This window comes from Lethenteron reissneri, chromosome 67 (genome assembly GCF_015708825.2).
Source record: "Lethenteron reissneri isolate LAM-NWPU_2019-01 chromosome 67, ASM1570882v1, whole genome shotgun sequence".
Taxonomy (NCBI): domain Eukaryota; kingdom Metazoa; phylum Chordata; class Hyperoartia; order Petromyzontiformes; family Petromyzontidae; genus Lethenteron; species Lethenteron reissneri.
The window spans coordinates 3,475,876-3,491,582 of NC_083845.1; the positions used below are offsets into that span (position 1 = coordinate 3,475,876).

At 54.0% G+C, this 15,707-nt stretch overlaps 2 protein-coding genes across 2 annotated transcripts in view; one reads left to right on the forward strand and one right to left on the reverse strand.

The window, feature by feature from the left end:
* Positions 1 to 3,826, reverse strand: part of LOC133360105 (collagen alpha-1(V) chain-like) — a 32,890-nt gene extending 29,064 nt beyond the window's left edge. The window contains exon 1 of the mRNA XM_061578691.1: positions 3,749 to 3,826. Coding sequence (XP_061434675.1) covers positions 3,749 to 3,826 — 78 coding nt within the window. The remainder of the gene's footprint in view (positions 1 to 3,748) is intronic.
* Positions 3,827 to 5,148: 1,322 nt separating this feature from the next.
* LOC133360049 (collagen alpha-1(V) chain-like) overlaps positions 5,149 to 15,707 on the forward strand; it is a 52,781-nt gene continuing 42,222 nt past the window's right edge. The window contains exons 1-8 of the mRNA XM_061578629.1: positions 5,149 to 5,382; positions 5,893 to 5,946; positions 8,589 to 8,642; positions 10,441 to 10,494; positions 11,544 to 11,597; positions 12,534 to 12,641; positions 13,228 to 13,281; positions 14,312 to 14,365. Coding sequence (XP_061434613.1) covers positions 5,149 to 5,382; positions 5,893 to 5,946; positions 8,589 to 8,642; positions 10,441 to 10,494; positions 11,544 to 11,597; positions 12,534 to 12,641; positions 13,228 to 13,281; positions 14,312 to 14,365 — 666 coding nt within the window. The remainder of the gene's footprint in view (positions 5,383 to 5,892; positions 5,947 to 8,588; positions 8,643 to 10,440; positions 10,495 to 11,543; positions 11,598 to 12,533; positions 12,642 to 13,227; positions 13,282 to 14,311; positions 14,366 to 15,707) is intronic.

The following is a 15,707-nucleotide window of genomic DNA, read 5'->3' on the forward strand; positions in this document are numbered from 1 at the left end:
AAGGTCCACTCAGCTCCACGTCCTCCTGTACCACATCACTCCATCTCTCTCCAGCCCGTGCCGCGCCCGTCTAGGCCCCCTCGATCCGGCCGAACAAAAGCTGTTTAGGGCATGCGGTGGCTGGGCATGCGGGCTACATGACCCAGCCAACGCAGCCTTGCCTGCCGGAGGAGCTCACTGATGGGACTTTGCCCAGAATCTTTCAAGATTTGTGAGCTCCTCAACAAATCCAGCCTGGTTAAACCCAGGATGGATCGTAGGCAGGCCAGCCTAAATGTTTCCAACCGGCGAAGAGCTCCACCAGGGGGGTCACCGTCTCGCAAGCGTAGAGAAGGGATGGAATGACCGTGGCCGAGAAGACCTGAAAGCTTCGTGCGGAGCGACAGACCAGGTAGCTTCCACACAGCGTTACGCAAACCGATGAAAAGATATTGCCGCTCGACTGATCGGAGTGAGACCTCTGCTGATTAGACTGGAGCCGGTCATAAGCACACTGCCCAGGTATGGAAACTCTCCACTCTCTCCACAACTGCCCCCTCACCAATTGGGAGTTGTGGGTGGTGGAGTGTCCGATGGTACAAAATACACAGTGCAGGTGCTTAGTTTTGGTCGGGGCTGATGGTAAGGCCCCACCTCTTAGTGGCACGACTCCAGTCTCAGCAGCAGCGTCTCCAACTCCTCCTCTGAGTGAGCAGCTATTACCAAATCATCGGCATACATAACGTGGTTGACCAATAGGGAGCCATCCCTGATCGCACCCGGGCGTCGATCAGCTTCCATTATATCTGTACCAATGGAAAATTCCCCCGGTACAGCTATTGAAGGCTTCACGAACTACGCGAGTCAAAATAGATGTAAATAATGTGGGAGCCAGAGGACATCCCTGTCGCACCCCAAGGTGTACAGGGAAAGGCTCCGACTCCCGGCCACGTAGTTTTAACCCGGGCCCGCTCACCATCATGAAGGTCCTTAATGATCGTGAGCAGAGGGTCAGGGACTTCCGAAAGCACGAAGAACAACCCAGAGCCAGGCCCACTGATGGTATCATAGGCCTTGACCAGGTCAAAAAAGCAGAGATGTAGGTCTTTTTGGAATTCCCTACACCTGCTGCTGTAGCAGACGGACAGAAAATATGGCATCTGTGCAGGACCGCCCCTTCCTGAAACCGCATTGGGGCTACCGCAAGCCCTCTCCTCAGCGTGCCTAGCAAGGCGATGTTGAATAATCCTTGCCAGGACCTTACCCGGCACACTGAGGAGGATGAAACAACCTCCTACCTCCTCGCGGTGCCGGACGGGCAACACTGTCGTGGCAGTGCTGTGGGGGGAGGGCCAATGCCATTGGCCTCTCCCCTCATGGCGTCTGTGACCACCACAGTGGCTAAACGGGGGCTCTGGACGGGTGTGAGGGGCTGGTAACCCCTCCACCTTCAATTAACCACCACTAAACCACGAATTAAACATAAACACACACACGCACACACACGCACACACATGTACCGCATGCACACACACACGTGCACGCACGCACACACACAAGTACACACACACGCATGCACACACACGTGCACGCACACACACAAACACATGCACACACACGCACACGTGCACGCATGCACACACACACACGTGCACACACACACACGCACACACACGCACATCCGCATACACACGCATGCACACACACACGTGCACACACACACGCACGTGGACACACACGCACATGCACACACACGCACGCACACACGCCACGCACACACACGCACACACACGTGTGATGAACACGAAGAGCGATGGACCCTGCGGAGGCGAGGGGACTGCGAAACAAAATGAACGAAGGGATGGCTACATTCAGTAGGGAAGAGAAACTCACACACAGCGCAGGAGGAGGAGGGGGGTGGGGGTGGGTGCAATGTTTTTCCACCGCCCGCCTTCAAGCTCGTGCCGCTAATGGACTCGCCGCTTCACGCCACCACCACCACCACCGTCGCCACCACCACCATCGCCACCACCACCATCACCACCACCACACCACCATCACCACACCACCATCACCACCACCACCACCATCAACACCACCACCATCACCACCACCACCGTCGCCACCACCACCACCCCATCACCACCACACCACACACCACCACCACACCATCACCACCAACACCACCACCATCACACACCACCACCACCACCACCATACCACAACCACCATCACCACCACCACCGTCGCCACCACCACCACCACCATCACCACCACCACCACAACCACCCATCGTCGCTCCCCCCCCCCCCCCCCTTCCATCATCGACTGCCAAATTCTCCGCAGCGGCGCGAGAGTGCCGAGGCGGGGTGCGTGTTGATGCGCGTGCTCGCGGCAAGGACTACAGTAATACATAAACTATTAAAAACTCTATTTTTTTACGATTATTTTTATCACCAGGTAAAGGCCCCCCCCCCCCCCACTCCCAACCACTGAGTCTGTGTGGGGCTCCTCTTTTTGTCAGAAGCGACCCAGCGATTGGGAACGATGGCGCAACGAAGTGGCTCGTCGTCGTCATGGGGACTCGGAGCGGCAAATGCTCTGAACGATAGATGTCGATTCCAAATGTGGAGGGGGAAAACCAAAGGACCCCCCGGATAAAAATCACGCGGTTGACCACGGAGAGGAGAGAGACACGCAGATTCCAAATATACAGCAGTAGGCGTCAGTGTCGGCTATCGAACCCACGACCTCGTGCAAACCATGCGAGGTAGTTAACATCTCCCTAGCCACCGTGATGATGATGAGAGGAGAGAGAGAAACACAAAACACTCTAAATATACAGCAGGCAGGCTTGTATGTTTGGGGAGCGCCCCGGGAGGGGGGGGGGTCATTCCAGGAGATCTCATGTGTGAGTCTGTGGGTCTCTTGTGTGATTCTATGGCTGTCTCTGTGAGTCTGTCGAGGTGTTTTTAATTTCACGAGTAAAATCGTCAATTACGTGTCTATCAAGGAGAGCCATAGGACCTGGTTTGCAGGGTGGGCCCTACTGCTTCATTGGGGTTGTTATTGTAGGGGTGTTAAAGAGAGGTGCCCGGTTATGCATGGCAGCCTATGGAAAACAAACACAGGGGCGGGGGCTACGTAAGTGCACGAGCAAGTGCCCTCTACGACGTCCGAGCCAGACACCCTGGGGGGGGCTGGTTCGAACGTTATGTATCCCCCGGGGCCCCCACCCCCTCAGGGAGGGGTGGGTATAAAAGGGGATGTTTCAAAGGGCTCGGCAGTTAGTTTTAAGCTAAGGGAAGAAGATTGAAGACGTCTTAGATAGAGCCCTGGACTCCCCTGGTTCGATGTCCTTTTCAGGGCCGGACAGGATTGAGCCAGCGGCGTGGTCCCGAAAGCCAGAGCCGGTGATCTTGTAAGGGCTGGTCTGGAACTCCGGGTACCGGGCCCGACTTACCAGTGTCGGGCCAGTTAGCCTCCCCTAGCCCATTAGTGGAGGATTCGGGGCTAGGACAGAGTTAGCTAGGGGTGTATCCCGAGTTATACGGGTGAGGGGGCCGATACCCCCTCGAGAGTGTATATGCCCACTGTCATACTGTGAAATAAATATACGTGTGCCTCAACCTCGGCGTCAAGCGTCTTCACCGGTACTTCATTATCATGTGGACGCCTTCAGCCAATTACTGATGAAGCCACAGGGGCATTGCCTGAAACGTCTGCAATTACTTCCTTTAAACGCCACGGAGGTTCCTGACGAACGTGCCCGGTTTAATGTCCGGTGCAGCCAGCGCAGTGCACCGAACATCACCGCCACCACCGCTGCAGCCACTGGACTCCCCATCTCACCGCAAATTAGTCCTCGCTTTTATCTCTCCCAAAAGAAGCGGTGATATTTTGATGAAAGTCCGAGTGGACCGCTGATGGTGCTGGCCACCCACCCCCTCGTGTGCCTTGACGCCCTTCACAGGCGCTGGCTAGCAGCGCTTGCCCCAACAGTCTGTTCAGGCCACATGGGGGGATCTTTGTCTTCAATTAGTTTTTTCATGGCTGTTGTTATATATATTTTTTTAATGGCCGTGGATCGCCGAGCGTGGCCAGCTGCGTATCCCACGACTCGTTAGCGAGCCTGGCTCCGCCACAAAGCCTCCTTCCAAACACCTCTCACCCACCACCCCCCCATCTTTCTCTCTCCTCTCTCTCTCCACCTCTGCGTGGGGTGGCGGAGAATTTGTTTGAGAAGTCGGGGAGCTGGCCAGAGGGTGCTGCTGGGAAGCTCCCCCCCCCCCCCCGGCGTGGCCAATCGGTTCTTGGCTCCACCCGTCACCATTCCAGTCTCCCGGCGCGGCGGTTAAAGGTCAACGGTCTGAATTAAACCGAAGGCTGTAAACGGAAACTGATGTCATTTTTTTTCCCCAAAAAAATTCAACTTTTTTATTTTATTTTACCCGGGTAAGGGCTCCGCACCGACCTCCGTGGCTCTTTCTCAGATGCGACTCCTCCTCGCTATCACCATCATCATCACCATCGTCATCATCACCATCACCATCATCACCATCGTCATCACCATCATCATCACCATCATCAGCATCATCACCATCACCATCATCACCATCATCATGACCATCATCACCACCATCATCACCATCATCATGACCATCCTCATCACCATCATCACCATCATCGTCACGTGGAAATTCATAGCAGCGGCCAGAAAAACCCTGAACGCATGGTGATGTTCAGCAGTGGCACGAGCGAGGGAGCGAGGATCTCGACATGCGTCACCCCTCGTGGGGGGGGGGGGGGGTGGCATGGGGGGGAGGGGAGGTGGGTGGCAGGGGGTGGGGTAGGGGTTGGGGGTGCGGTGTTTTCCGGTCGTTTGACGCCTCATTCAGATTATTTGCCAGCTGTCCACATCTGAAGATTGAATATAGAACGTCGAACCCACGCCGTGTGAGAGCAATCGGCCAAACCAACATTCATCCGGCCACGTGATCGAGTGGTCTCGTGTGTGTGGTCACCGCGCAATGGTCGGCCAACTACCCTACGAGCCCAGAGACCCGTGTTCGATGCCTGCTCATGGCCAACGACAGCAGCAAATGTTTGAACCGGTCCTGGGGACTTTCCCAGGTCGACTAAACCTTTAACGGTGAGACGCAGGCGGCCATGCTCACCAGCCCCACCTCCCCGTGTGCCGTGACGGCCTGGATGGATGCCACTCGCCTCCGGCACTTGCCCCGATTGCTTGTTGAAGGCTACACGGGGATCTCCGTCTCTTTTGCGTGTACGCAGGGCCCTCTCGGAGAGAAGGGAGATCGGGGCGAGGCCGGGAACGCGGGCACCCCGGGGCCGGCGGGCGGCCGTGGGCAGATAGGGGAAGATGGCCCCAAGGGCCACCCTGTGAGTGGCACATCACCAACACCATCATCACCAACATCGCCACCACCAACACCATCACCAACATCGCCGCCACCACTACAGCCATCACCACCAGAACCGTCATCACCATCACCAACATCGCCACCACCGCCACCACCACAGCCATCACCACCAGAACCGTCATCACCATCACCAACATCACCACCACAGCCACCACCACAGCCATCATCACCACCATCACCACTACCACTACCACAGCAGGCACCACCACCACAGCCATCACCAACACCACCACCACCATAGCCATCACCACAGCCACCACCGCCACAGCCATCACCGACACCACCACCATCACCAACATCGCCACAGCCGCCACCACCACAGTCATCACCAACACCATCATCACAGCCATCACCATCATCACCACCACAGCCATCATCACCACCAACACCATCACCACTACCACAGCAGCCACCACCACCACCACGGTCGCCATCACCGCCTGTGACCACTCCGGTTCCTCGTCTCCAGGGCCCCGTGGGATTCCCCGGAGACCTGGGAGTGCCGGGCGAGCCGGGACCCCCGGTGAGTGTCCAACGTGACCCCCGCGCCTCCCCTGCGTAGAGCCCTCCACCATCACCTCCACCATCATCTCCACCTCCACCATCACCTCCACCATCATCTCCACCATCACCATCACCTCCACCATCACCTCCACCATCACCTCCACCATCACCTCCACCATCACCACCACCATCACCTCCACCATCACCTCCACCATCACCTCCACCATCACCTTCACCATCACCATCACCTCCACCATCACTTCCACCTCTACCATCACCTCCACCATTACCTCCACCTCTACCATCACCTCCACCATCACCTCCACCATCATCTCCACCATCATCTCCACCTCCACCATCACCTCCACCATCATCTCCACCATCACCATCACCTCCACCATCACCTCCACCATCACCTCCACCATCACCTCCACCATCACCACCACCATCACCTCCACCATCACCTCCACCATCACCTCCACCATCACCATCACCTCCACCATCACCTCCACCATCATCTCCACCTTCACCATCACCTCCACCATCACCTCCACCATCACCTCCACCATCACCTCCACCATCGCCATCACCTCCACCATCACCTCCACCATCATCTCCACCTCCACCATCACCTCCACCACCATCTCCACCATCATCTCCACCATCACCATCACCTCCACCATCACCTCCACCATCCCCTCCACCATCACCTCCACCTCCACCATCACCATCACCTCCACCATCACCTCCACCATCACCTCTACCATCACCTCCACCATCATCTCCACCATCACCTCCACCTCCACCATCACCATCACCTCCACCATCACCTCCACCATCACTTCCACCATGACCTCCACCATCACCTCCACCGTCACCTCCACCTTCACCTCCACTATCACCTCCACCATCACCTCCACCATCACCTCCACCATCACTTCCACCATCACCTCTACCATCACCTCCACCATCCCCTCCACCATCACCTCCACCTCCACCATCACCATCACCTCCACCATCACCTCCACCATCACTTCCACCAGCACCTCCACCATCACCTCCACCATCACCATCACCTCCACCATCACCATCACCTCCACCATCACCTCCACCATCACCTCCACCATCACCATCACCTCCACCATCACCATCACCTCCACCATCACCTCCACCATCACCTCCACCATCACCATCACCTCCACCATCACCATCACCTCCACCATCACCTCCACCATCACCTCCTGAATCGTGCGTGTGTGCCGCACGGATGTTGAACTTCTCATGCACCGGGCGACGTGGCCAAGCGTGCCCATCGGAGGTGCGGCGGGGCCAAGGACGACAACACGAAAACAGAAAAAGCACTTCGAAAGAAATAAATATGTTTTCCAATTTTAATATAGTAGTGTAGTGTATAGTGCAGTGGGTAGCGGAGTGTATAGTGTCGTGTATAGTGCATTGTATAGTAGTGTATAGTGTAGTGTGTAGCATGGTGTGTAGTGTAGTATGTATTGCATTGTATAGTGTATAGCGTAGTATATAGTGCAGTGGGTAGCGTAGTGTATAGTGTAGTATGTAGTGGGCAGTGTATAGTGTAGTGTATAATGTAGTGTTTAATGTAGTATGTAGTGTATAGTGTAGTATATAATGTAGTATGTAGTGTATAGTGTAGTATATAATGTATGTAGTGTATAGTGTAGTATATAATGTAGTATGTAGTGTATAGTGTAGTATGTAGTGTATAGTGTAGTGTATAGTGTAGTATGTAGTCTATAGTGTAGTGTATAGTGTAGTATATAATGTAGTATGTAGTGTATAGTGTAGTATGTAGTGCATAGTGTAGTATATAATGTATGTAGTGTATAGTGTAGTGTATAGTGTAGTATATAATGTAGTGTATAGTATAGTATGTAGTGTATACTGTAGTGTATAATGTAGTGTATAATGTAGTATGTAGTGTATAGTGTAGTGTATAGTGTAGTATATAGTGTAGTATGTAGTGTATAGTGTAGTATATAGTGTAGTATATAGTGTAGTGTATAGTGTAGTATGTAGTATATAGTGTAGTGTATAGTGTAGTATATAGTGTAGTATGTAGTATATAATGTAGTATATAATGTAGTATATAATGTAGTATATAGTGTAGTATGTAGTGTATAGTGTAATGTAGTGTTTGTACGTTAAGCTTCTTTCGGCACCGTACGTTGCCAACTGTGCAAATTTGAGGTGCGGGGGAAGGACAACAAACCCAAGAAATTAGTTTTTCATTTTATTCAAATCGTTCAAGGAAGATTTGCGACATCATTTTATAACAGTTGATTTTTAGTTTAGATTAAACCTGATTCTAATTTATCAGTTCATTTTTTTTCTGGGGTTAAACGAAGCTTATTTTAATAAATCTTCCTCTTGAATTGGCTGTTCGTTATTCATCGTCTCAAACTGTGCATTCTTAAACGTACGTCCATCCGGCGCTCCGCTGGGTGACATGCATTGTGGTGGGCGATGTCCTGGCCCGCTTGGGGGCACAGCCTGGCTGCAAACCCCACGGTGACGTGCGAGCCACCCGTGCCCCCCATTCCCCCCGTGCCCCCCGTGCCCCCCGTGCCCCCCATGCCCCCCGTGCCCCCCGCGTGATCGTGGTGGTGCTGCTGCTTGCGATTGTAGGGGCAAGACGGCGCGCCGGGCGACGCTGGAGACAAGGGTGACCCGGGAGAGCCGGTGAGTGTCCGCCAGAGGAGGCGGCCACCAGTGACTCGCATCGAAACGCACTGACACCATAGAGACTCATAGACTTGCATAGAGACCCATAGACTTGCATAGAGACGCATAGACTTACATAGAGACTCATAGACTTGCATAGAGACCCATAGACTTGCATAGAGACTCATAGACTTGCATAGAGACCCATAGACTTGCATAGAGACCCATAGACTTACATAGAGACCCATAGACTAGCATAGAGACCCATAGACTTGCATAGAGACCCATAGACTTGCATAGAGACGCATAGACTTGCATAGAGACCCATAGACTTGCATAGAGACCCATAGACTTGCATAGAGACCCATAGACTTACATAGAGACTCATAGACTTCCATAGAGACCCATAGACTTGCATAGAGACTCATAGACTTGCATAGAGACCCATAGACTTGCATAGAGACGCATAGACTTGCATAGAGACCCATAGACTTGCATAGAGACCCATAGACTTGCATAGAGAACCATAGACTTACATAGAGACCCATAGACTTGCATAGAGACCCATAGACTTGCATAGAGACCCATAGACTTCCATAGAGACCCATAGACTTACATAGAGACCCATAGACTTACATAGAGACTCATAGACTTGCATAGAGACCCATAGACTTGCATAGAGACTCATAGACTTGCATAGAGACCCATAGACTTGCATAGAGACCCATAGACTTGCATAGAGACTCATAGACTTGCATAGAGACCCATAGACTTGCATAGAGACCCATAGACTTGCATAGAGACTCATAGACTTACATAGAGACCCATAGACTTGCATAGAGACCCATAGACTTGCATAGAGACCCATAGACTTGCATAGAGACCCATAGACTTACATAGAGACCCATAGACTTGCATAGAGACCCATAGACTTGCATAGAGACCCATAGACTTGCATAGAGACCCATAGACTTACATAGAGACCCATAGACTTGCATAGAGACCCATAGACTTCCATAGAGACCCATAGACTTGCATAGAGACCCATAGACTTACATAGAGACCCATAGACTTGCATAGAGACCCATAAACTTGCATGAGACCCATAGACTTGCATAGAGACCCATAGACTTGCATAGAGACCCATAGACTTACATAGAGACACATAGACTTGCATAGAGACTCATAGACTTGCATAGAGACCCATAGACTTGCATAGAGACCCATAGACTTGCATAGAGACTCATAGACTTGAATAGAGACCCATAGACTTGCATAGAGACCCATAGACTTGCATAGAGACCCATAGACTTACATAGAGACCCATAGACTTGCATAGAGACCCATAGACTTGCATAGAGACCCATAGACTTGCATAGAGACCCATAGACTTGCATAGAGATGCACAGACATACACTTGCATATAGATGGATAGACTTGCATTGCCTCATATCGAGATGCATAGATTTGCATAGACTCGAATCGAGACGGGTAGACTCACCCAGGTGAAGTTTGTAATGAAGCCGGCTTCTCCAGTGGGGTGGAGTTGGTGGCCTCGGCCTGGTCGCCGACGCCCTGCATAGAACTCACGGAGAGCCATGGACCCGGAGGCTTGCGTCGAGTTTAAGCGACTCGCACAGATCGAGCTCTCGGCCACCGATGGCCGCAGCAGAGAAACGGCTCGGCACAGCAGCGAGAGCCACGCAGCAAGAGCCACCCTCGCCGTGAGAGCCACGCACTGGCTCGGGGAGTGCAAGTGGAAGTACGGTGACCCCTTGCCCGGCGTTGAACCTGCGTCCCGTTGGTTCTTTCGCAGGGATCTCCGGGACCGACGGGAGAAGCCGGACCACCGGGTTCCCTGGGCAAGAGGGTGAGGATGCGATCCGGCCAATGCCGCGCCACCGACGGGGCGCTCTGCCCGTCATAGCGGGGGCGCGAATAGAAACCTCTCGCGATGTCGTGACGCCCGCATTCTGTTGGGCGCGATCCTTGTGGGGGCGTGACGCCGGTTTGTGTAATCGCGGCCCTCCACCACCACCCAGCGACAGAGCCAATCAGGTGGTGCCCGATCGACGTGCCCGTCGGTTTGGTCGGCATCGCGGATTCTAGCGGAACGCCGTCGCTGATTGTCAATAAACGCCGCTGGCTTTTTCGACGTGGCGCAGCGCAACGCGCGCTTGCTGGACTTCTTTGGCAACGCGCGCTTGCCAGCCGTGCTCATCGGAGGTAACCTGGTCCGCTGGTAACCTGTTCTGCTGTTAACCTGGTCCGCTGGTAACCTGGTCTGCTGTTAACCTGGTCCGCTGGTGACCTGGTCCACTGATACAAACCAAATCCCTGGGCACAGCCAAGATGCGGCAAGAGTTACAAACTGCCATCGTACACGAGGCTACGTTACTGAAATAGAAACTAATTATGAATTATTGTATCGGTCGTGAAAGCCTTCCGTGTATCTATATATATAAAAGGGAAATCTCTGATTATGCGTGTCTGTTCAAAAGTTTTAGCATACTTCCCAACATGCTATAAAAATAGATTTTTGTATTTGGGGGGGGGGGGGGGGGGCGCCATAATGGATGTGATGTATTGCACGGCAAGTGAGCGTTGACGTCACATCTGTGATGGCACCGCATGCGGCAGCGTCACGCAGTGTGCCTGCTGACGTCACTCACACTCCCCCCCAATCCTCCGCAGAGGCCGTCTATCCCGCACAAATGCGCGGCTGGGGGGGGGTGGCGAAATAATGGATATAATATACTCGGACTAAACTATGAATTCCCGTGCGAAGTACGGGTACACCTGATAGTATATTATATATGGAAGTGTACTTTTTTTTTACGGAATACCGGCCGCAGGAACAACATATAGACTCTGAAGTTGTGAACGACGTTAACGGAATTCTGCCTTCCCTTCTCTCAGGGCCCGCCGGGGCCACCTGGGCCAGAAGGCCGCACGGGAATGAAAGGAGCGAAGGTGAGAATTCTCTTGAACTCACTCCCCCGCCCCCTCCCTCACCACCCTCACCCGCCCCCTCAGCACTCAAGACAACAACAACAACTACAATCATTTCCGTTTGGCAGCTGTCACCCACCCCCCCCCCCCCCCCCTAAGGCGGGCGATCATTGTCGCACCGTGTTGCCTGCCGTAGTGAGGAAGAGTAGGCCAGACAATCTCGGAGTGCGGCGTGAGCTGGAAATTGCAAGGCTTGCGCCTTTATATTCTATGTTCTGTGGTTCTTTCGCTAAAGTCACGTAGAGAGAAAAAATAACAATAAAATAATAAAAACCAGATAAAGGCTTGCGACTTCATAAATATTTGTTTTGACCTCTTCGTCGGTGACGACTCCGGACAGGATGAATGCCGGTCTGTTGCGACCCCCAGCCAGGGTTCGAATCGATGCCCCCCCGAGTGGGGAGTTGAGCACTCTGTCAGGGCTGTGGCCTTGCCGTGGCCTTCACGACCTTGCGTTGCGCGTGTCCCCGTCCGCCTGCCCCCGTCCATAAATCCGTGCCTGCGTGTGTCCGTGCCTGCGTGCGTGCCCGTGTGTCCGTGCCTGCGTGCGTGCCCGTGTGTCCGTGCCTGCGTGCGTGCCCGTGTGTCCGTGCCTGCGTGCGTGCCCGTGTGTCTGTGCCTGCGTGCGTGCCCGTGTGTCCGTGCCTGCGTGCGTGCCCGTGTGTCCGTGCCTGCGTGCGTGCCTGCGTGTGTCCGTGCCTGCGTGCGTGCCTGTGTGTCCGTGCCTGCGTGCGTGCCTGCGTGTGTCCGTGCCTGCGTGCGTGCCCGTGTGTCCGTGCCTGCGTGCGTGCCTGCGTGTGTCCGTGCCTGCGTGCGTGCCTGCGTGCGTGCCCGTGTGTCCGTGCCTGCGTGCGTGCCCGTGTGTCCGTGCCTGCGTGCGTGCCCGTGTGTCAACAGGGAGAGCTGGGCCCCGATGGATTACCGGGTCGCCTCGGTCCGGCTGGGCCTGTGGGCCTGCCTGGGCCGCCAGGCCTGGACGGCCTCAGAGGCATTCCAGGTCCTCCGGTACGTGTGGTTGTATGCGTGTACACACACACGCGCGCAAACACACATACCTGGTGCGGTGTGTAAGCATCGCCACGAGAGAGACAAAGGCGGCCGGCGTTGGCGCTGGCCACCCACCCCCTCGTGTGCTGTGTCAGCCTTCACAGGTGCTGCTACTCGCTAAAAGCACTTACCCCAACAGTCTGTTCAGGCTATACGGGGGATCTTTGTCTTTGAGTGCGCGTTTGTCTGCGTGTGTGTGCGCGTGTGCGTGTGTGCCCGTGTGCGTGTGCATGTTTGTGTGTGCGTGTGTGCCCGTGTGCATGTGCGTGTGAGCGTGCGTGTGAGCGTGCGAGTGTGCGTGTGTGCGTGTGTGCATGTGTGTATGTGCGTGTGTGTGCGTGTGAGCGTGTGTGTGCGTGTGTGTGTGCGTGTGTGTGCGTGTGAGCGTGTGTGTGCGTGTGTGTGTGCGTGTGAGTGTGTGTGTGCGTGTGTGCGTGTGCGCATGCGTGCGTGTGCGCGTGTGTGCGCATGTGTGTGTGCGTGTGTGTGCGTGTGTGCGGCACGGCGAGTGATTCCGCGCTCGTTTGGTTTCTTGTCCTTTCAGGGGAGCCTCGGGTCGCCGGGGTCGATCGGACAGAACGGACCGCCGGGACCCATGGTGAGAGCGGCGGCCTCCCCATCCTCCCCATTCCTCCCCGTCCGGCTCCCCCAGTAACCACGCGTCACCTTCGTCCCGTTGTGTCGTGACGGCTTCTTTGGCTCCATCGCTCTGCTGGCGGCGGTGGCGACGGTGCTCTTGTTTAAAAACAAATGCTGGCATTTTTTGTTGTTTTGCGATCTAATCCAGAATGAACTCATTGTGAGTCAAAACATTTGGTCGTGAAAGTCTGCCGGAGGCGTCAAAATAACGGTGCCGTTTTCTTCCGGACTATAAAGCAACCCTAGCGTGGTGGTGGGGGGTTGGAGGGGGGGAGAGGCACCTGTTTGGTCTTGAAGTTTATAACCTACTCTTTGTTACTTTCGGTAAAGTCACGTAGGTAAAGAAAATAAAATAAAAATGAAAATTAAATCACGACGTTTCTTTGACTTATATAGCCCGCTGACATCTCTCCCACTTCAGTATAAATGTTCTTGCTGTGGTGTTCACACCTGATGATGATTGCTTGTGTTGCAATCGAAAAGTCGTGATTTAATTTAAAATCTTCTTGGTTCTTTCGGTAAAGTCACGTAGAAGGGAAGTAATAAAATAAAAAATACAAATATTTTTATTATAAAATAAATATTTTTATTATTTTATTACTTCCCTTCTACGTGACTTTACCGAAAGAACCAAGAAGATGAATCCCTGCAGTCACGAAAGCTTTAAATCGAAATTAATTTAAAATGTTATTTTGTTTTCTCTACCTACGTGACTTTACCGAAAGAACCAAAAGAGTATGGATCTTTGCAGTCACGAAAACTTCAAATCTAGAATTAGTTTAAAACCACACCACTCGTGCCGCATCATCCTCCGTCCGTGTCTCTGTACAAAACGAGACCGACGGAGCGGGGAGAGCGAGCGGGAGAGAGAGAGAGAGAGTGTCAATCCCTCCGAGGCTGTCGTGTCGTTACCCCGGGGGGAGGGGGGGGAGGTGAGGGGAGCCAAGCGAGCGCGCGAAAGACGACCGATTGTCTTCTGTCGCCTGCAGGGACCTCCGGGTCTTCCCGGACTGAAGGGCGAGCCCGGCACCAAGGGTGAGAAGGTGAGTTGGCCACTGACGAGACCTTTCCCCCAGCGATTGGGATGGGTGGGCGGTTGAGTTCTCTCTTGGCCCGGTCAGGTGATGACCTTGCTGGCTTTACCCCCGGTAATGTACTTCTTGTAAAGGCTTTTACTGCTCAGGCTGCGAGAGATTCGTGAGCTTCGGCTCAACTACTACGTCCGTCCTATTTTTTTAACATGAGGTGGGGGGGGGGGGATCTCTGATCGAGAGGTGACTGCGATTTGAACTTTCAGGCCCGGTCTGGCCTCTGGCGAAGGAGGAGAAAGAAAAGAGGGCGGAGGGAGGGGGGATTTATTTATCGGTCGCTTGCTTGATGTTTACGGTCGCCACGGCGTGAGGACGGTGAAGCGATGAGTCCCCCGTCGCACGCACACACACGCAGAGACAAAGACAAAGATCCCCCGTGTAGCCTGTAACACACTTTAGGGGCAAGTACTGTTAGCGAGCACCTATGAAGGCCGGCACGGCACACGAGGGGGTGGGTGGCCAACACCACGCCCGGCCGCCTTTGTCTCCCCAGTGGCGATGTTTACACACCGCACCAGGTACTCATTTGAGGCTGAGTCGACCTAGGGAAGGCCCAGACACGTACGCACGCACAGACATGCACAGATACGCACGCACAGACACGCACACACAGACACGCACAGACACGCACGCACGCACAGACACGAACAGACACGCACACACGCACAGACACACACGCACAGACACACGCACGCACAGACACACACAGACACGCACAGACACGCATAGGCACGTACAGACACACACAGACACACACGCACGCACTGACACGGACGCACAGACACGCACGCACAGACACGCACAGACACGCACGCACAGACACAAACAGACACGTACACACGCACAGACACACACGCACAGACACACATACAGACACGCACAGACACACACAGACACGCACAGACACACACACACACAGACACACACACAAAGACACACACACGCACGCACACACACACACAGACACGCACACACACACGCACGCACACACACACGCACGCACACACAGGCCACCTGCCCGCGCAATTGATTTTCAGTCGACGCGCGAAACGATCGCCAGTTCCGAGCGCGTGCGTTCAGGTGTGGAGTGGGAGGGGGGAGGAGGGGGGGAGGAGAGCCGCGTTCCGTGCGTCTTGCGGAGGAGCAATTTCTTTGACAGCTCGTGGGCACGCGTGTGTATCTGTGTGTCTGTGTGTGTGTGTCTCTGTGTGTGTGTGTCTCTGTCTGTTTGTGTGTGTGTGTGTCTATGTCTGTGTGTGTGTGTCTGTGTGTCTTTGTGTGTGTGTCTCGGTGT